Source organism: Glandiceps talaboti, chromosome 15 (genome assembly GCF_964340395.1).
Source record: "Glandiceps talaboti chromosome 15, keGlaTala1.1, whole genome shotgun sequence".
NCBI classification, from domain to species: Eukaryota; Metazoa; Hemichordata; class Enteropneusta; family Spengelidae; genus Glandiceps; species Glandiceps talaboti.
Window position 1 is genome coordinate 21,822,265 of NC_135563.1, and position 24,603 is coordinate 21,846,867.

Sequence of the window (24,603 nt, forward strand, 5' to 3'; positions counted from 1 at the left end):
TTCTTGTATGTGCAATGCACTGTTATTTCATTGCTGTACAAACATCTATCTCATTTATATTTTCATGTCGGGTACTTAAACATTTATTTCAAATTTAAGGTGTGGAAATTATATCACAACACATGTTCATTACAATCGGCCAAAAAATATTTTATATTGAGGATAGTACGTGTATAAATTTTATCTTTGGTAAAACAATTGTACTGTGTAAGATCATCTTGAAATTCAGAATATTTCAAGTTGTACAATGTTTTATAGGTATTAATGCAGGTGGGAAGGGGGTGGAGGAGGGAGGGGGGAACGACAGACAGCAACATTCACCTCCAAATTTGTACAAATATATATGTGTGCCTGCATGTTTTAAATGTGTGCACATACATGCATGTATATACATTGTATGTACTTGTGTGTGTGAGTGCTCACGTGTGTGTATATGTGTATGTGTGTATATGTGTATGTGAGTGTGTATGTGTGTGTGTGCGCATGTGTGTGTGTGTGTGTGTGTGTGTGTGTGTGTGTGTGTGTGTGTGTGTGTGTGTGTGTTATTTATACATAAATATTGTGTTTGGATGCATACATACATGTAAATGATGTATGAAAAGATAATTACACAATACACATTACACACCATAGTATGTTGTGTATCTACGCATTAGACTGGATCTGTTGGTGTGTTATAAGACATTGCTGTGTATCACTGAGTGGCATAGATGTACATGTACAGAGTACAATGTATGCATCAAATACTGACTCACAGGGAGCAGGTAAAAACAGTATTTCACAGATATTTAGCTGTCTTTTCTTCACACTTTGATGATTTTTCAAAGACACAACAAAGAAAATGACTGATTACTAAGTTGCTGCTAGAGAGGCTTGAAAGATTAATTATCATTAAAACAAATCTATTCCATTTATTTTATGTGTCTCTCTTTCTACGGCTAATTATATTGTTACATTAGTTGTCATTAATAGTGTAAATGATTCACTTTAAACTGTAAACCAGTCTATGTCAATACAGACGTATTTTAATGCACAGACTGACTTCAAACATTGGGATTACAGTCAAATACAATCCACTCAGCCTGGCCATTTCAGTTTTATACAAGGTGAGATTATATCTATAAATATGTGTAGGTAAAATCACAAAGTGTACAAGAGAGAGAATGGAGCGTGCTGATAAATGTATTGAAAATGACGACCAATAAACAGAAACTGACATATGGCACATTAAGAGTCATTAACAAGTAATAAATCAGTCACAATAATATCCAAAAGAATAGACTTCTAATCTACATATAACTTTTAACTGAAAAAAGGCAATAATAAAACGTTTAAAATGATTTCATTTCAATAGGAAATTCCTGAAGTTCGACATTAATTTTATAGCAGGGTGATGAAATCATTGCGCTTGTCATTTCAGGCATATTTATCTTCATTCATTTCTACGAGTTTGACAGAAACAACACATTCTTACTTTTACAAAGAGACTCACTGGTTTCCATAGCGACAAACACTATCAGTCACGCATGGCAAGTGTTACTTTTTAGACAAATCAATGTATTTCTGATTCTATCATTTGCCATTCTTCTGACTATCAGTGATTGCTATATGATAACTATGGACACTGAAATAAATGCTTTAGGCATTGATGAATTCACATTATCAACTTGTTTTCAAATATTGACCACATGAATTGAATTTTAACACTCCATATCACATTTTTATCTCTGAATTAATAGATTTCATGTTTACTGCACAAGTACTCTCTACATCAATGGTTTTCACATAATAGGGCTTACATCTACATACATCAACAATCAATGTATATCAATAGTTTTCATATATTTTACCTATATTTAACCATACAATTTGTTCTCCATACATGTATCAAGTTTTCATATATTTTTCCATATCTCTATATCAATGGTTTTCATATATTTTTCAATGTCTATATCAAAATAATTTTCACATATTTTACCATACAATTTGTTCTCTATATCAATAGTTTTCACACATGAATATTTATCTCTAAATCAAGAGTGCTCTCTCTCTCTCTCTCTCTCTCTCTCTCTCTCTCTCTCTCTCTCTCTCTCTCTCTCTCTCTCTCTCTCTCTCTCTCTCTCTCTCCATTAACAGTTACACACACATACACACATACATAGACACACACATACATACATACATACATACATACATACATACATACATACATGCACGCATACATACATACATACATACATACATACATTTACACACATACATACATACATATCCACACACACACACACACACACACACACACACACACACACACACACACACACACACACACACACACACACACAATATTGACTGCTTACATCACTCAGTAATCAGATCACTTTCAAAATAAATGATTGCTTAGATCAATTACTATCCCGCTCTGGGACTCTTTGGCGTCGACGAGACGGTCAAATCTCACATGCACGGTAAAGGGGGATATTAGTTTATTACTTAATATGGACTGCACTTAGAATAAAACTTGTCTCTCATACAACAGAGATCTCTTTGCAATGATTCATGTATATTATCTCCTTTCACAAATGTACAAAATGTAGATTATTTGCCTTGTTGTCTATTGTCTACCTATCCATCAATGCATATACCTTTTTCTTCTTTTCCATGCCTGATTTTGACTTGCCACTCTATAATGTACATGTACATATGTCTACATTGTATGTATGTAAACTGATTTTTCAAATCTGCTATAATTTCAAGTAGACAAACTCAAAACATTTCCACCTTTAAATAACCTTTAAATGAGGCCCAACATATCGATCGATCTTTCAAAACTTAGAGAGATCATTACTGAAATGTTTTCTTAGCACCATACAGCCATTGTAGTACAAACTGTACCAAACTACATTTGTATATACAAAATCTGTGGTAGCATCTTTCCACTCTGACCAATGAAATACATGTTTGTATTAAATATCAGTATGTACATGTACATACATTTACAACGTGAATAATAAACTTGTTGCATGTGCTAACTATGCATATTTCAGGTGAAAGTCTAACATAAGGTACATTATTTTTGGTCCAAAATGTGTGCCGACAGATATTTCAGGTGAAAAAATCTAAAATTTAGTGAACTACATGTCCACTGTATTTTCTATATTTTTGGTCTAAAACAGCCTTTGCTTTCCTCCTCAACATGTGCATATGGATATTTCAGATGAAAATGTCTAAAATCTGGTAGACTATTTTTGTATTTTCAATAGTTCTCTTTTTTCCACTTTGGATTCACTGTTCTATGTGTAACTTGACTGTTTTGAGTTCTGTTTTATGTGTAACTCAATAACGCTTATCAAGGCATTGATAGGAAAGTCCTTCAGGCAAGGAGTATAAATGGTAGACAAACACAGTCATGGAGTTGACAAACTTCTTCAGTGGAGGGTCTACTTTACAGTAAAACGTTAAACCAGCTTTTACAAGATAAACACATAGCTACCAACTTTAGTCAAGTTGTCAGCCATGACCTTTGACCTTTCATACCAAAGTTTAAGGTTGTGAAAGTACAATTGCAAATATTGTACATACCTGTGACAATTTATATAAAATTGAAACATTTCATTGAGATCATACATTTTTAACCCCCAGTTTGTGTATCCCTTCAGTCTAAATTAGGTTTAAAAGTTAGGTGTGAAAAAACAGAAAAAGATTAAAGTTGGTCAAGAACAAAGAATGAAAGTATGTAATCCTTATGGATAAGATAACACTAAAGTGAGAACCTGGGATTGAAACCTTGATCTTTAACAGGTGGGGGAAATCTGGTAAAAGTTTGGTAACTGTTCCTCCGCTTCTCCCCTCCCCCAATCATCATATTAATCATTGAAATGATGAAAGGAATACAGTGTATATAAAAAATAATCACAAACTTCAGCTTCGAGGGTGATTTTGATCAAAATAATCAAGGTTTCACTTTCAGCCAATATATCTCCACTGATGTCTAAATTTTGATGTTACACATCACATAGTGGTCTGCAACTTTCAATGGTTTTTATGGTATCATTTTTGGCAAAAAAGCAAAGGTGAGACTCTTCCATCATTTTGATCGTTTTAGGTGCATTGGTACAAGACTGCCCTCTTGAGGTGTACATTGGTAAATGTCAATCATTAGGTGGGGGAGTGAGTCCACTGCAGTGATTCTTCTCGAAGTAATGTTTACATCTCTGAAAGACTTGCAACTTGGAATGATACAGGAACTTTTGCTTGTGAGGATTAAAAACATTTTGTATTTTTCAAACACAAGAGACTGACTGTCCTTTAATAGCATCTCATCTAAGTTTGCTGAAAATATTGGCTGTTTCTCCTCTTTCACTGATCAAAACAACATAATTCCCACCCACTGAGAACTCATGTGCAAACAGCTTCTTGCAAGAACAGAAAGACATGTTACTGATGACAGGATAACTCTGAGACTGAATAAATCTTATCAAAAATAATCCATTACATACAGACAATATGAAATTTGAACGAACACAGTCATAGTTTTATTGACACTACACATCTGTTGCACCTTAGCTCTGCAAATGACTTTGTTGGTATTCATGTGCTCCAACAGCTATCACACTACGACCCTCAGGTGTTATATATACATCTCTAATAGTTATAGCAAGGAACTATAGGAACTTAGCATATTATACACCTGACCTTATATCGTTCAATTCTACTAGAGTCTGACCAAATATTGGTAGGACAGGCAGAAAATAAACATTGAAAAGTCACTTGTTGGCCGTCATTGCTCAATTCTACTATAGAGTCCGACCAAATATTGGTTTGATGGGCAGAAAACAAATATTGAAAAGTCACTTGTTGGCCGTCAAATGCTATCAGGATAAATGTCTGCCCCGTTTAAATGCTCACCTTTCAAAACCAAATAAATTATGAAATCATCATATTTTCACCTTTTGGTCTAGCTTTTTTTTCACACACTTAAGAGTGAAGTGTCAAATAGTAAATAAAATTATTGCATCGCGAGATGCAATAATGATGAGATGCAGTATATTATATTACAATAGTTTCTTAATGTACCACTTTTTTTCCTGTCACTACTATTTGTTATTTATATTTATAAAAACACCTTTATCTTAACATCTTTTAAAAATGTTTGTTAAACATGAAAAAGACAGGTCAATCCAATAAAATCTGAATGTGAATAATTATTATTAGTAAAACAAAATAAAAAAATTTGTGATGGGCACTTTTATGTATTTTGCTGATCAGAAGGAAAATAGTAACCCTAGATGTATTGTTCTTATAATACTGCAATTCATCACCAAATACTATGCATGTACCTATCACCAAATGGATTTCTCATGAACACTGCTTACTATTGTAGCTGACGTCTACCTTGCATAGACTTTCTTGGACTGGATGACCCTTGACCTTAATTAAAAACTTTGTCTTAGAATTTACTACCTCTGAACTTGCATACACTTGTCTTGGACATGGTAACCTTTGACCTTGCATCAACCTGTCTTAGACTTGATAACCTTTGACCTTACATTACTGTCCTCCTGACCTGATAACCTTTGACCTTACATAAACTTGTCTTGGCCTTGGTAACCTTTGACCTTTCATACCTCCTCCTGACCTGACAACCTTTGACCTTGTATGCACTTGTCTTGGACTTGATAACCTTTGACTTTGCATAAACTTTCTTTGCATGTGACCTTTGATCTTGCATAAACTTGTCTTGGACTTATTGACCTTTGACCTTGATTAAACTTGTCGTGGAATTTGGGTCTACCCTACATCATGGTATCCCATATAACACTAAGCATATCACATGGAAGCAAACAATTGTTACTTGAAGACAGCTGTTGAGACTAACGTCTGTATAAATCCAATTGTTATGTCTTTGCTGTTATCACATCAGACATCAAATCGTGCTTGTATCACACCATCTACCAAAACATTGCAAAATACTCAAGTCAATTTATGACAAACATATGGATGCACTGTATTAACTCCAAGCAAAGTGTCACCTTCAAGATATTGCTGTAAAACAATCTGTAAACCTTACAACACGACTGACACAGATAAATATGCATACACAGAACTACACACAAAGCCATGGTCTTGAAAATGAAATGAAAAGCGATAACACTTCGCTGTTAAAATTGATCAATTTCAAACTGTTGGTATTGAAGATTTGCAAAGCATTGTGGGTAATGTAGGAAAGTGAGACAACTGTAGCCATAAATTGTGGTAAAAATCTGAAGAGAAAGTGATGAAAGTCGGATGTACAAGTACGGATCTGTCAAATTGAAAACATTGCTATCAAGTATCATAATGACTTCAAGATTTCTCAGTGTATACCAATTGTAATGGTATATTTATAATCTATAAGGCGAGCCTGTCACAATAATGTGAAATCTGATCAGGACCAGAGTTGAGTGTTTAGTTTACACTAAATCACTATTCTATAGGTAGTTGTGTCTTATATTAGAAGAATGATAGTTTATACCAGTAGTCTGATGAATTGTCAAATCTCTCATCTGTACGTGACTGCAAGTATTCTGGTTTTCAACCCATTTCAGGATATTTAGTTGGAGCCAGTTTTGCACCAAAATAAGTCACCATGTAAATGGAGTTACATGTATTTTCAAAGATAAATTTTATGTAACTACTTTTTTTTTCAGTCAAGATACAACAGAATTCCTTCATTGGCAATCAATAAAAAGACTGTCTGTCTGCTAAAAGTGTGCGTGCTGACATGTTCACAATGATTTTTCCAGACTTTCCTGTTATGATCAGAAATTCTAGGATTTCAAGGTTTACCAGAACTCTTGGAGCATGATTTAGCCAAGAGAATTGGCATTAAGACTTGATAATGCTATTGTCTAGGAATGCCAGTATGAAGATATAATATCAAATATTTGGGCTAAGGAGTTATTAACAAACCTGATCAGGATTGAAACTTAAAATTTTTCCTATGTATACTATTATATCAAGCGAACTCACAAATTTAGAGATTTTCTTGCAAAAGAAATCATACTTGGGGTTCTGCTGGAAAGAATACACCTGCCTGTCTGTCTGCTTGCCTGCCTGCATACATGTACATACATACATACATACATACATACATACATACATACATACATACATACATACATACATACATACATACATACATACATACATACATACATACATACATACATACATACATACATACATACATACATACATACATACATACATACATACATACATACATACATACATACATACATACATACATACATACATACATACATACATACATACATACACTCACACACACATATGCATGCATGAATATGAATATCAATAAGAATATGACTACATACAAGCCTGAAGGCTTGAGTACAACAAATAAAAACAGTGACAGTTATGAAATACAAGTGATGTATACCACGGCTTTTAAACATACAAACACTAGCGGTTATTCCTTACATCACAGTGAACTCTTTACTTCTAGTTGGACATGTATAATAACTCTCCACTCCCTACAGGAATGCACTTTCTTACATTTAAAAATATAAGTGAACAAAGAAAGGTAAAACTGGAGGCCATTAAGTAGATGGATACGTGGTATATACCATCAAAACCACATTAGATGAAACATCAGTAAGCGATGATGAGGATATATAAAGGCCCTTTTAGTACACAGACTATGAGAGCCGACAAACAATGAATACACAATATGGTCTAAATATCTGACATATCGTACTCTCCACTATGGATACACACACAACCAATAATTTATAGCACTTCTCATTAACACTAGGCACATGATGTCCTGTATCCTCTATTACTTACACCACTCATGGCTCTACCAGCTAGTTTCAACACACACTTCAAATTCTTCATGTAATTGACCTTTGGCGTCAGGGCAATTCTGATAGGCAGATAAGCCTCGACCATTTAGACGTTAAAAGCAACACACCGCTGAACAAATCTAGACTTCTGACATCAGGATAGTTAGCAATGGAAGGGATATCAACTACTGAATTGATCTTTGGTGAAGAATTAAATAGAAGTGGTTTTAAATCGATACAACGATGAACAGATGTGGGCTTTAAGACATGTATACTGCTTAGATTATTATGCCTGTCTTCAGGTTTAATAATTAACAAGCAGAAATGTACTAGTTGTACGCTGTCACCTAGCACCCATTTGAGGTCACCATTGGTGCAATCTTGTCAAGACACAGGTGTGTCAACATTGGAAATTACTGAGACTTGTAATGTATTAGTGTGACACAAGGTCACAATTAGACACTACAGTGGACTATAAAAAGCATTTAATATTAGACTTCAGTAATACTACAGCCATGTATCTTAATTACAAAGCATTTACAAATTGTCAAAAAAATTACATCGCTATGACAACCACAAATTAGAGTTGGGATGACCCTAGAAAAGAACCACTCTCAGTCAGGTTGTATTTCATTCATTCATGACATTACCACGAAATAGCACTTAAAATCGTGTGTAATATTGTGTTTATGACTAACGAATGATACAAACTATGAATGAGGAATATAAGTATGGTGACATAATCACATATGTACAGCTACTGTGCTACAAACTACAGATATACACACAGCTTGCATATGCACAATATTGCAGTTTTAGGTACAATTCACAGCCATTAGTTACACTGCCCTCAGTGGTGATCATGGAAAAATACTTGGAGTGCCAAGGTATGTCATACTGTCCTCTAGTGGTCAGTTACTAGATTTTGTTTCCAGTTTGCAGGTAAAGTACAAGGTATTCAATATAATTGCACTGATGTACTCATTATTTTCAGTTCTATTTTTTCAAAAGTCTTTTCTTTTGAAATCAGTACACAAGAAAATTTTGAAAACGGCAACATTCAAACCAAAAAAAGGAAAAACAATTATCATAACATTCAGGTGTTTTATATATCTACATGGTGTTTTCATCAATGATTCTAATGAAGGAACAGTGACATCACAAACCATAGCACGATAGCTGAAAGTAATTGGAACACAAAATACACAACCTCTGGATATCCAAATTGCTGACTTCATCACTACGTTTACACAATATACTAATACTTTCTGTACACAAATTCCTGAGTACCAAAGATAAATAAATATCACCCTATGATTCACAGCACCTGAGGTAATGTTCTTCCTGAACAAAAATAAGTTTTGAGGTGATCTTAGATTTACTTTTCCCAAGAGGATTTCTATAAATTATGGCATACATTGCATTCAATTTTATATCACAATATCTGTATTGTTTCATTTTACAGTAATACAACTTAAAGTATTATGTTATTTTATAAAATCAAAAATATCAATCACAAAATACACTTTTTTTTAAATAGATGACATGTAGATGTTATTTAGCTTATACTTACAAACTAACAAAGCTTTCACTTCAAAACCATGGTACATACTTTTTTAGCTACTATTACCCAATATTTTCTGTTGTGTAATTACCAACAGTTTTCAGGACATACTATGAGTATGTGAGTGCAAGGAGTACAGTATGACAGCTATTGTATGATGTAACTCAAAAGTGCAGTGAACAGGTTGCACTGTACTTGTGGCAGGAAGGAATCTGTCACTATGAGTTCAGTGAACAGATTGCACTGTACTTGTGGCGGTGAACAGGTTACACTGTACTTGTGGCAGTGAACAGGTTACACTGTACTTGTGGCAGTGAACAGGTTACACTGTACTTGTGGCAGTGAACAGGTTGCACTGTACTTGTGGCAGGAAGGAATCTGTCACTATGAGTTCAGTGAACAGATTGCACTGTACTTGTGGCAGTGAACAGGTTACACTGTACTTGTGGCAGTGAACAGGTTACACTGTACTTGTGGCAGTGAACAGGTTACACTGTACTTGTGGCAGTGAACAGGTTGCACTGTACTTGTGGCAGGAAGGAATCTGTCACTATGAGTTCAGTGAACAGATTGCACTGTACTTGTGGCAGTGAACAGGTTACACTGTACTTGTGGCAGTGAACAGGTTACACTGTACTTGTGGCAGTGAACAGGTTGCACTGTACTTGTGGCAGTGAACAGGTTACACTGTACTTGTGGCAGTGAACAGGTTACACTGTACTTGTGGCAGTGAACAGGTTACACTGTACTTGTGGTGGCAGTGAACAGGTTACACTGTACTTGTGGCAGTGAACAGGTTACACTGTACTTGTGGCAGTGAACAGGTTACACTGTACTTGTGGCAGTGAACAGGTTACACTGTACTTGTGGCAGTGAACAGGTTACACTGTACTTGTGGCAGTGAACTGGTTACACTGTACTTGTGGCAGTGAACAGGTTACACTGTACTTGTGGCAGTGAACAGGTTACACTGTACTTGTGGCAGTGAACAGGTTACACTGTACTTGTGGCAGTGAACAGGTTGCACTGTACTTGTGGCAGGAAGGAATCTGTCACTATGAGTTCAGTGAACAGATTGCACTGTACTTGTGGCAGTGAACAGGTTACACTGTACTTGTGGCAGTGAACAGGTTACACTGTACTTGTGGCAGTGAACAGGTTGCACTGTACTTGTGGCAGTGAACAGGTTACACTGTACTTGTGGCAGTGAACAGGTTACACTGTACTTGTGGCAGTGAACAGGTTACACTGTACTTGTGGTGGCAGTGAACAGGTTACACTGTACTTGTGGCAGTGAACAGGTTACACTGTACTTGTGGCAGTGAACAGGTTACACTGTACTTGTGGCAGTGAACAGGTTACACTGTACTTGTGGCAGTGAACAGGTTACACTGTACCTGTGGCAGTGAACAGGTTACACTGTACTTGTGGCAGTGAACAGGTTACACTGTACTTGTGGCAGTGAACAGGTTACACTGTACTTGTGGCAGTGAACAGGTTACGCTGTACTTGTGGCAGTGAACAGGTTACACTGTACTTGTGGCAGTGAACAGGTTACACTGTACTTGTGGCAGTGAACTGGTTACACGGTACTTATGGTGGCAGTGAACAGGTTACACTGTACTTGTGGCAGTGAACTGGTTACACTGTACTTGTGGCAGTGAACAGGTTACACTGTACTTGTGGCAGTGAACAGGTTACACTGTACTTGTGGCAGGAAGGAATCTGTCACTATGAGTTCAGTGAACAGATTGCACTGTACTTGTGGCAGTGAACAGGTTACACTGTACTTGTGGCAGTGAACAGGTTACACTGTACTTCTGGTGGCAGTGAACAGGTTACACTGTACTTGTGGTGGCAGTGAACAGGTTACACTGTACTTGTGGCAGTGAACAGGTTACACTGTACTTGTGGTGACAGTGATCTGGTTACACTGTACTTGTGGCGGCAGTGAACAGGTTACACTGTACTTGTGGCAGGAAGGAATCTGTCACTATGAGTTCAAAATGAGTAGCATTATGTCATTTTTCATGTGGATGAAGTAAAATATGAATATAATGTGTACATGTACAACTTGAGTTGCACTCTTAAAATCTGTTTGCAAAACAGTTTGTGATGGACAAAGCTCTTTTTGAAATGTGGTACTTCTTTCAATGTGATACTTTCAAGACTACAGGAAAAAAATATCACCATGGACACCAAACATCACATTAAATTTATAGGAATATAATTAATTTAAAGATCCTTGAAAAAAGATGGTTCACAACAATGTTTTTTTGATGATTTTAAAAGGGCCAGCAACAATCTGTCATATGGCAGTTTTTAGTGATTCAAGGAGCTTCACTTTACAAACAGATTGGTCCCTGAGGCTTTCTTCAGGCTTAACATTCAGGTACACATATAACTAATTTAACTATCTCTTTTAGACATCTACAACTTTAAGTTACAATGTATTTTAGCTTTTATCCCTTCTAACTAAAATGTCTTGTTTATAGCTTGTATCTATCTGTACATACTACTACAGAAAGCATACTACCGGCAAACTAAGACAGACAAACACTAAAATCATTATTGTACAGTTATGCATGTTAGATTACACAAGTTGGTGAAAGGGTGCCTTGGCTCTATGGATGTAATCACTTTGTAACACTAAATGAGGTTATATGTGCAGACACTTGAGGATACCCAGTGTTTTTCTTAAGGGTTGTAAGTAGGTAAAATCTACCAGAGTTCCCCTGTCATTTTACCAGGGTTTCCTACCAACATTATGGTATATCATATGGGAAAGCAGGCCAGTTTTACCAGATTTATCCCTCTGTGTTACCTGGGTTACCAGGCCTTACAAAAACACTGATAAACTGCTACCAGAGATGCCACTCTCCTGTGAGTGTAACTGTACATTAACATCCATTGGTAGCTTATATCAATATATCACTATGACAGAGTTAGTTTGTGTCTTAGTTTGTCGATAGCTTCATTTTTATAGGTAGTAACATGTCACAAACAATATTGTAAACAACTCTATCACTCCTTGCTCTAAACCGAGAATGATACGATACCATATATGGTTAAAATATACCCTGAAGCACCTCAAATGATACCATATATGGTTAAAATATACCCTGAAACATCTCAAAGGAAATGTATTGTCGTACACATCTGGTACATTACATGTATATTGTCATTTATAATTTAAGACATCTGCCACAACAAATAAATTATCATCAAAAGTCACATACAACAGAAAAGCAGGAGTTTCGAAAATGTCAATGCACTATAATGTCAAATTTAAATGATTTTTGTTTGTCTTGGTTCAGACTTATGATATATTAAATTAATACATACATACTGTCTTAAACATATTAAACAACCAACAAATTACAAGAATGATTTGACTTGTTTAAATATTTGATGTTTTGATTCCAGGGATTTTGAATAATTGATCATTATTATTTTTGACATGAAATAAATCCTCACTGATAATCCTTATACTGATTTTAAGGACGGATAATCTGCATTTTCCAGAATTATATCTTGACCTAATTTAGTAAGCCATGGTCACATATTCTCTAAATTACTGTGAACCATGTACATTTTGGCTCTAAACTCATTTCAAGTATTTAGCTGTAACAATATTCATACCAAATAAATCAGTGTGATAAGTTCACTGGAGAATTTGTAGTAGCTTGCGAAGTGGCCACGTATCGGCTCAATGACTAGTACAAATACACATCCTCTATACTATGCAATGATTTTTTGGTGGTTTTACCCAAGGATGCATTGCGGCACAATGACTACACATGCACGTTCTATATACTACATGTATGTGCATTCTCCACGTGGAGGGCGCTATTTATAATATCATCGTGAGGTAGCCAGTCACAAATGAATGTACCCTGTGCACGCTTATGGGCTTTGCCTAGTTAAACTATATGTAATCACTTCACTGGAGACTTCTTAGTAACTATACATAGAATCAATACATTAACTTACATAGGTTATAGGTCTTATTATAAGTACACTATGGTACATGTACGTCTTTCTACCTCAATTTTTGAGTGCCAAAATTGAAATGTTCACAGTCCCTAACCCTAAAAACATTGAAGGGGTCATTGGAGGTATATGTCAGACAAGAGACAAATTTAAACTCTACCTACTATCCAATGTAGTCAAGTATTTACCAAAATACCAGACACAAAAGTGTAAAAAATTATCTTCACATTAACATTTTTGAGAAATAAAATATTAAAATATGAGCACAATATCTAAACTTAAAAACCTTGGAGGGATTACTGGAGAATCACATATGGAAATTTATTTTTAGCAGATCCACCTACCGTGAAGCTATCTTGTGCATCAAAATTATCATCTAAAAACATCCTTACTCTGTTGTAAGGTTTTAGTTCTTCACTATCAAGTAACAACCTACAAAGAAAAGAAAAAAGAATCATATCATGTTTACACATCCTTCATAGGGGTCCAATTGTCAAAAGCAGGCACAAGTCTAGTCTCATCTGATATGACTACTATAACTGTCATTTGTTTTTGAAAGAGCAAGATGTGAACTATTACACTGCTTTGACTTCTTCTGGTATATATAGATATATAATTTAGTACTTTGTACGATAATATTTTTGCAGATGGATGGATGGAAGGTTACATATGATCAGAAATTATTGTGTTAAAATAAGGTATTTTGTTTTTCTAAACTGCAAATTGAAGTTTGGTTCTTTCTTTGACATCATTTGGCACTATATATTCTTGTTTGAATTGCCATTTCTAGGTAGAGCACGCCACATCCAGTACACTACTGAGAAGGAACACTGAATTTAGCAGTGAGTGATGTACACATACATGTAAAGTTAAACTGACGTATAACTTACTTAGTAAATGTGGAAACATGCTTCATACTAGTTCTGTAGTTCTTGCCACCCACTTCTTGGCAGTGTAGTGCTATAAACTGTGGTTGAAGATTTTGAACAGACTGTAAACAAAACAGAAAAATACAATATTACTTGAATTTCTGTATTGAAGACATGATTTTTATCATATCATCCTCTTTGAATAGGAGAGTGAAAGAGAGAAAGAGAAATAACTCATTGGATACACTGATGGAGTGACGTATCAGTACCAGGATAGACAGATATTTTGACAATGACAAATACAATGCTAAAGTCTTTTTCAGTGACAGCGCCCTCTGGTGACTAACTGATTCAATGACATCTGGTTTACACTAAGCAAACTGGTATTACATTGAGCCACTTGCAGCAAAAATATGGTATACTTTTCATTACGAAAAAACTTTTAAAAAAAATTACATTATGTTCCGGCTATGTATGGCTCTATTTTATCTGTTCATGTACAACAATTTTTTGACACATATACTCTCTATCAGTAGGATCTAGTTGGGAATGAAACCCTCAAGGACCTACAAATGTTGATGCACTCCCATGTCATGTCATGTCACATGAAATCAATGTGTTCACATTGAAATGTCAATTTAAATGCATTAAGAATGAATAAGTACCTGGAGAAATTCTGCCAACCAAGTATTCAACATTTTGTCAGGCTGTAAAAGAAAAGGAAAAATTGATAGTAAGTTAGGTGAAGAGTGGTGTGCTATAAATCAATCTTGGACTGAAGCTACTCTGTAAAATTTGCATATTGACCCCCGTATAATTTGCATATTGACCTTGTAAAATTTGCATGTAATGCTGTATTACTTCTAAGTCCGATCTGATTAAAATTCGATGTAGTGTACACATCACGATTTCTTTTTGGTTATTATGTTTACTATCGTTTGTTACATCTGACACAATACCATAGGTTTTCCCAAGCCACAAGGGAGCACTGAGTGAATTCACTCAACCAATGCAAATGTGTAATGCGCCAAAACATACAAATACAATAATTCAGCATGCCTAGGTCGAAAAGAACACAAGCACAAAGCACAGACAACAATGGTATCGTTATTATTTGGTGGTTCTCTTTCTTTCAATTTTCGAACATTGAGTGTTATATTGTAAGATGGATTCTGGTTGGCTACTCGTAAGTATGAGCTTGAGTTCGGGAAAACATATGGTATTGTAACGTATGCTCACAAAAGAACAAACAACAGTAAATGTAACAGCCAAAAAGAAATTGCGACGTGTACACTACATCGGATTTTAATCAGATTGCTTCGAAGTATAATTCACACTACAAGTTTTCCTGGGTCTGGTTTCAAGTATCTCCTTTACTCAGCATCAAAATTTTGATTTAATATTATAATTCCAGTCTATTTGACGCAAAACACATTTATGCATACAAATCTGTTATACAGTATTAGTTGCTACTTGACTCAGGAACACCGATAACAGCAAGGAAGAAATCTGGGCCCATACATTACACCACAATATTGGTGGGAATCCTGGTAAAATAACTGGGGAACTCAGGTAGAATTTGCCTACTCACTGCATACCGTTAATTAACAAAACACTACAAAATAAACACACACACACACACACACACATGCATACACATGCATGCATACATACATACATACATACATACATACATACATACATACATACATACATACATACATACATACATACATACATACATACACACACACACACATACATACATACATACATACATACATACATACATACATACATACAAAAATGTACATACATACATAATGTTGGTTTCTTATATAGCGCTTTCCCACTCCGTGCTCAAAGCGCTTTACAATTATTACCCCTGGCTCGGATCAGAATGGTACAACGGCCCTTTTAGTCTTCCTCAACTCCCCGGGGAGCATACAATCCATTGCAGCCATTTAAGCGCATAGCAAAAGCCTTCACATTGCAACCTACATCCTACCAGGTCCCCAGTTATACAGCTGGGTTGACTGAGGCACAGTCATGGTTCAAATCTTGCCCAAGGACTTTAGCCACTCAGAAACAAACAGCAGGCAGCGACGGGGCTCGAACCTGCAACCTGTAGATTCCAAGCCGGTCACGCTAGCCATTCACCCATCATGACTCCACATACATACATACACACACACATACATACATACATACATACATACATACATACATACATACATACACACATACACACATACACACACACACACACACATACATGTACACAGACTCAAACACAGTGTAAAGTATAAACACACACACTGTAAACACATGCACATGTTAGCACATACACCTAAGCATAATACCGTGATACATATTCAATAGTACAGAAAAGAAAGAGCAATTTAAATTTTAATGCAATCAAAACAAAAAGAGATTATAATTGCTCTCTGTATGTATCAAAACTCATTTTATACTTATATACTAATAACATTAGCCTATTTCATTGCAGTGTTCTTTAATATCGTTATATACTCAAATAGAATTGTCAATTTTATGTAAGGTCGTAATAAAGTTATATATAATCTAAACAAATCTAATCATATTTTTGTACACATGTACACAAAATGTTCATGTACATGTACATGTACACACATATACATGTAAATTGTATGTTTCTACACATTGTACATGTACTTAGTGAGCATATTCATGGGTACACACACATGCACTATGATGTACACTGTTAGACACATCAATACACACACAGGTATAATATAAGGTATATAATAACCAATACAGCACAAAATATTCAATATATAAATGATGAATGAGCTGCAAATATTTCCTATTATAACTAATACCAAGTCTATATTTAGGAATAAAATTAATTAAAATGATGAATGGGGTCTAACACTGATATTGTCAGCTTACAAATATTCATCAGATAAAAATAGTTTCAACGGCATTGAAACTACAGAAGAGCCATCTTTGGCGGATAATCTGACATAATACATTGAAACTCAGTTTATAGCATGCAATACTGCATTTCCTGCTTATTGAATAGTTGTGAACAAAGACAGGATTTTAGTCTCATTAATAGGCACTTGTAGTTTTGTATTTAGGGTCATATCAATAGAATAACCTTAGTTAGTTTCATACCATGGTTCTCAACAAGCTTTTCACCCAATAATTTAGGTCCACCTAGGATGTGGTTATAGCAGTTGTCATATGGAGCAAACAATTAATATTGACAATTTTTGATTTTTTCAAAATATTTAATATAGTTGTTGAACTTGCTGGTCATAAGCATATATTGATTGGTAAGAATACCCTATCAACATACCACATATTTACAATTTGTCAACAAGCAAGTAAACAGTCTATGCATTTTTCATGGCTGTTTGAACACCACATGAGCGTATATACATATGGACATCACACAAGCATACATACATTGCAGTACCATCAAAGACATTACTGTCTTAGACTGTTTCAAATACAGGTCAGGTTGTGTTTCAAAACGTAATTATTAATAAAACATATCATGTTACAGCTACTATATGTATATGGGCATTAATGGATTTATTATGATCTTTGATATAATGTTGATATTATATCCTAGTATATATATATGTTGTACTGCAATACTGTTTTCATACTAGACCACACCATTATTACACTGGTAATCCAGACACAAAACAGTGACAATGAAACAGAATTCAAAATTGTAAAATTCCAGAAAATATTACAGCTAGTTCTCTGCATGAAAACAAGGCTTATATGTATACAGTATAGGCTGAACTGTTTGAAATTAACACAGCTGTGATAATATACATGTAGTCAATGTAATAAACCCATGCAGGGAAATCCTGTTTGTCAATGGCTTATGATATTTCATACATCAGATTGGAAAATTCAAGAAATATAACAAAATATTATAATATATGTATTAAGGTTACATACAGGTTAATGTGGTTTTAATGACATTATTAATTCAACAACAGACCTTGTTGGGGTTTAAATAAAATCATACCACAGACAATGGAAAAAACATATTTAACAAATTAACAGTAATTTATGTCAGCACATTAAAAATTTATTTGTATATACAAATATTTATTAATAACGTCCATAAAAATGTTCATTTGTTGTGCTAGGGACAATTGCATAATCTGGCACACGCTCAACAGACAAACAAACATTGTTTGTTTGTTTGTTTGTTTAGGCCAAAACCCCCTCTTCCTAAACAAACGTTCACAAGTGCAACATCAAACATTTATATATCTCTGTCTTTAAAGTGGCCATATGAATGAGGATTTGTATTCATTGTGGAATTTTGAAATGCAAAAAGATAAAAAATGTATAAAATATTTGTTATTGTATGTACAATACTACACATTTTACATATTTATTAATGTTTTGTAATGTATTGATTTACAAACACGGACTTGATCTATGTTGTCCCACTTTCATTTTTCAAGTAGGAAACCATGATAAAATTGTTTTATAAATTTAAAATCCAAAGTAAATCCCTAATCTTCATCCACATGGTCCATTTTAATCTGAATTTAATTGCTAAAAATAATGACAAACACTGAAAAACTGTTGTCTACACATATCACTGCTAAAACTATCATTTGCTCATGACAACTTTAAAAATACTGCCAATTGCATTGTAGCACAACTGTACAGTTTTTAAAAATGTTTATCCATATGGTAGTCCATGCTAACAACAAGTGGTCATTTGTTGAATGACTATCCAGTTGCCTATCCAACCATGTTGCTATCTCTACGATATATGCTATCATTTGGCTGTTGCTATGGGCGTGGTCATGTTGTTAGATATATTTGCATACATTTTTGTATGTTTTTGTTCACTTGTGTATGAATTCCTGATATTATCTTTGCAATATACGTGATCATTTGGCTGTTGCTATGGGCGTGGTCTTGTTGCTAGGCATATTTACACACATTTGTTGAATGTTTATTCAATTGTCTATTAATCCCCGTTGTCATCTTTGCAATATATGTCACCATTTGGTTGTTGCTATGGGTGTGGTCTTGTTGCTAGGCACATTTGCATACATCTTTTGAATGTATATTCATTTGTCTTTCTATTACTGTTGTTATCTTTGCAATATACGTGATTATTTGGCTGTTGCTATGGGCATGGTCTTGTTGCTAGGCAAATTTACATACATTTTTTGAATGTTTATTCAATTGTCTATTAATCCCTGTTATCTTTGTGAAATACACAAACGTTTGGCTGTTGCTATGGGAATGGTCATGGTTGCTAGGGTATTCCCATTAAATTTCAGCCCAATCTGCTCAGCAGTTTGGAATTATAGATTTTTAACCAAAAAGACACATTTTTAGCCCTAATTTGCATATTACTTATGGAATCATCATGTCATGAACAAATCTTACTTTACACCCCCTTAAGAATGTTCCCACCAAATTTCAAACCAATCTGCCCAGTAGTTTCTGAGTTTAAGTTTTTTGACCAAAAATCACATTTTTTGACCCAAATCACACACCTGTCATGCGATCATTTTGATTTGAACAATTTCCCAACTAGACACCCAAGGTAATGGACCCACCAAATATCATGGCATTCGGTTCTGCGGTTTTTGACTTTAAGTTGTTTACACACACACACACAGACAGACAGACAGTCAGACAGACAGACAGACAGACAGACAGACAGACAGACAGACAGACAGACAGACAGACAGACAGACAGACAGACAGACACCGGGCGATGCCTATAGCACTACTGAACCTCAGTTCAGTTGTGCTAAAAACTAAATTTTATTTGATAAATTCTAGGTTTTTTTCCTTAATTTGTTGATAAATGGAATTGGAATCAAGGATTGAGGCTACATAATTCTCGTTTTGATTTATGAATTAAATGTCAACAATTTGAATTGAATATCATTCTTTGATATTTATCAAGATAAAGAAAAATGAGGATATTACAAAGGGGGATTGGAAATTTCCATGGATATATGGAGAGGATTATGTAGAAAATTTCCATGGATACTGAGAGGATAATGTTGAAATTTCCATGGATACTGAGAGGATAATGTTGAAAATTTCCATGGATACTAGATGTGATAACATTGGAAATTTCCAGATTACAAGTGTGATAATGTTGGAATTTTCCATGGATAATGAGCATGATACTGTTGGTAATTTCCTGGGATACTGACCAATTTTATTGCTACTGTGGACAATTTGTAAAAGAAGACATACCATCTAACTTATTCATGAGAACATTAAGTCAAGTAGGGTAGAATGTTTCTAGAATACTGAATAGCACTATTAGTAGTGTTGACATTTAGCTTTTCTCAAATTCCATTTCTTGATGTTTTCATTTTGCTGTCATTATAGCCTACCATACCATACTAAAGCCAAGTTATTGTCTTTAAACAGAAAATATGGATTATATACCCTGGTTGTTCTATATCATGACAAATCATGTCTACATCACTGGTTCTGCAGTACATTAAATATCTGTCAAAACATTTCAAATCACCATTATTTTTTCCAATTTCCATATATTATTACTTCAGTCAGCCAGAAAATACGCGTGACCTAGGGGGTTTGTCGCTACTCATCTCGTGACTCGTAGTGACAAGGCCCCTTAGGTCACTTGTATTTTCCTCAGCTGAAGGAAGAAAAATATTAGTACACTTTCTGAAATTCATGATATCGTACAAATCGTTGGTCTCTCCATTGTTTTAAGAAAGAAAAAAAGGACAGAGAAAAATGCTATGTATTAAATATATGAATATTTGATATTGTTTGTCTGGAGTCGCATGATTTGCTGTAAATTGTGACTTTGATGCAATTTTCTAACATGATTTGTACAGATGGCCCAAGCAGGGTCAGAGTAACACTATTATAATGTACTTTGTAGCATGTGTAGTTATTTTGAACACATCACACTGTAGCCATCAATATTCCATTTGTCTAGACAAAAAAATGGAGTTATGAACAACAAAGAAAAGGGCGCAGTCCTCTGACATCTAATCATCTTTCTTCTTCTAATTAAGTACATGATAAATTATCTTATTCCTAAGCCTTGACCTGGCAGTGTAAACATGAGGATAGACAGCGCCCTCACTCGCCATGAACTGAGAATGACAGTAACTAGCTGTAGTACTAAGGTGAACTCCAGATACAGAGGTTCACACAGGGAGATCCAAAAAATTGCAATGTTTAATTATACTTTGTTCTGTTGCAGACACCAAACTATCTACTGTCCCATATTTGCACTCACAATACACTTTTCTACTTCAATTTTATGTATCGAATAAAATATAAGCCATGATAATTGAATGAAATATCTTCACAATAATGGCTGCATGTGAATATTTTTGTCAATGAAAAATAATGGATTTTTTGTAATGCTATCAGGACATGCTGGCATATAAGTTTTTCTTAAAATCAATTTATCATTAATTTCACTATGCAAATTTCATAACAATTTTGCATATTTGTTTTTGATGATATAAAAAAAAGGCTGGATATGCCTCAACAATGAACGATATCACATGTAGATACAGAGTTGAATATATAGTCGAGTGAAACGTATATTTTCCATTAATAGTCTATGTTGGTATGAATGATGCTTTTATAAAATGAAATTACTGTTTCCTTTACTTAGCATACATACATTACTGGTAAATATTAGAACACACCACTTTCATTGTGTAACACATTGCATTGAGCGCCAAGAGGTGGATTTCAATTGAATATCTCCAATCTATTAATTGTAACAGAAAATGATTGACAGCTTAGGTTAATCCGTTCCTCTCACAATCAGAATAACATGAAGTGTGCACTTTTGGAAAATGTATCAGATTAGGCCAAGAAAAAAATTACTTTGTTTCTCGTCACTTTGCACATCACCAGAGAATGCAAGAGCTTTTTTTCTGGGTTTTTTTTCCCCAACCTTCTGACATGACAGGTTTAATCTCGTCTGTGCTTTTTTTGTTGTTGCCATGAGACTGTCTAAATCTAAGTTTGAATATTCAGTAACACGTCAGCACCATAAAAATGTCACAGGTACAGTTTGAGCTAGTTGTTGTTTTTTGAGCAATGAGACACATATCTATTCAAAATACAATGTTTAATGTAGAGTTGAATCAAAATTTGATAACCTGTCATAGTTTTTTTTTTTCTCTTTGTGTATAATACTGTTGACCAGTAAGATGACGCCTTTTTTAAAAAAAATATATTTTTTTCCTATGACAAGCAACAAAACAAATTTTTTTCTTGGCCTTAATGTACATACTCATTTTTAATTCACTTGCTACTTGATCCATTGTTTCACCAGGTGAAACTTGGTGATTTATCAAGGGATCAGTTAAAACCAGAAGCTTGTAATATAAGACTACACTCATTCATTTTCATAATTCAAATTAAACTTCCGTACATATTAAAGTGCATTTATGTATTTTATTAGTGCACAGACTTCAGTGAGGAGAAAGTTTTAAATATTTTGGTTCCACTTTATTTTGGCAGGTAAAATATTTTTGACTACAGCGATAGTCACATTACTCTGTGTAAAATGACACTGAATGTTCAAAGCACTCTGTGTTCATAGTATGCAAAACATCTATTCACAGAATCAAATTAAAAATTGGGAATTCGCTTCGAAGAAATTTTTGTGAATGGAAATTTTCATTTGTGTAAATAAATGTATTGATTTGTCTTTATTAATATATTGCCTGTGGTTTTTCAGCATTTTCCAGTGAAATTGATGTCATTTTCACAGATTTCTTTTAGTGCAAAAAATATATCCACTAAATAACAGAGCCAAAATATATGTATAGTATTGCAAACTTGAAAAAAGAAGCCATACACTTATTCCAATGTTATACGAAAGGCAAATAATCAAGAAATCTGTAGAAGAATATTGGATCCGATTATGTGTCTTTGCGTCTTTGATGATGGTTAGGAATAACTATGTACCATCCCTATTTTTATGTTAATTATGAAACAAAAATTGAAAAAACGAACAAAAAGAAATCTAAACCCATCTACACATTTTAAATATCTCCCCTGAAAGTTTAATTCTTGGTAAATATTTACTCTTTAAACACATTTACCAAATACCCCTATTTAAAGCTGTCTCAAGTATTGAATTGTATTGTTACTTCTGTGGTTAAATGAGCTGTGCAGTTTATAGCAAACTGGTTTGTTGGTGACATTTAAATCACTTTGAAAGGGTATTATTGTCAAAGGGATGGTCTATTGAATCTGAACACACTTTGATATTTGTCAAAAGAGACGGTTTTCCTTTTTAGCTACGTAAAAGTGAGCATACTAATTCAATTCTGAAATCAAACTGTACATACACAGGATATTCAAAGCATTCACATGGTAGAGGACTAAGTGCTATTAGTATTGGTGGCAATATTCAACTGTTTTTGTTAAAAAGTGAAAAAAAGTTCAGACTTCGTAAATTTTCTTTCTTGATATTTTTTCAAAATGGAAAGCTTTCACCATAATTTGCATAAAGGACCATAAATTTCCAGATTGTACCCCTTTAAGCAAAAGTAACCATGAGAACTATAAAGTTACAGACATGTCCCTTTAATTCACTTACCTTCTGCAAAGAATTCAGTAGTAGTATTTTTTACTCCATAAAAGTAAATCACTATTTATACTGAAAATAAGTTCTACTCTGAACTACATTTGTAGCTGCAGCAAATCATGATTTTATATGTCACATCAGTAGCTAGACTATCAGTTTAAACCTCAAGAACTGAGAGAAACATAAACCTCTGAACTACTTCCGTTTAACAAAACATTTTCCTCTAACACATTAAAGAGAGGCAGCTCCTATTACAAACATACAGTATGTATGAATGATGCCCTTCTCATTAATAACACAGGAATCTGGATATTTCAACTATGTCAATAGTATTAGTCAGAACTCTATATTATGTCACCCTAAACTTGTTAAAGTAGCGTTATTCTCATTTCTTTCATCTACACACTGTACTAACAAAGAATGTAAATATCATTTGTTTCTATGACATGTTATGATATAAATCTCTGTGATGGTCAGTGTCACCCTACGATGTCTACTCCATGTTTGGTTTTGTAGGGGCACACTGGGGTATCTCTTTATCATGTCTATCTGTACAGACCTAAATTTACAACTGTCAAGAGAATTTCTTTGATATTTTGACATACACTCAATGATCAATGTTCTTTAGTACAATGTGGTGACTCTGATGGGGAAAGGGGTGTCAGAGGTGGAGGAGGGGGTGGGGGTAAAACTTATAGATTATCATACCTTGTACTATAA

General features: G+C 34.4%; 1 protein-coding gene across 1 annotated transcript in view; it reads right to left on the reverse strand.

Annotated features, from left to right (window-relative positions):
• Positions 1 to 24,603, reverse strand: part of LOC144446702 (inositol polyphosphate-5-phosphatase A-like) — a 63,796-nt gene that overhangs the window by 21,689 nt on the left and 17,504 nt on the right. The window contains exons 2-4 of the mRNA XM_078136522.1: positions 14,942 to 14,983; positions 14,298 to 14,398; positions 13,752 to 13,839 (exon numbers count right to left, since the gene is read on the reverse strand). Coding sequence (XP_077992648.1) covers positions 13,752 to 13,839; positions 14,298 to 14,398; positions 14,942 to 14,983 — 231 coding nt within the window. The remainder of the gene's footprint in view (positions 1 to 13,751; positions 13,840 to 14,297; positions 14,399 to 14,941; positions 14,984 to 24,603) is intronic.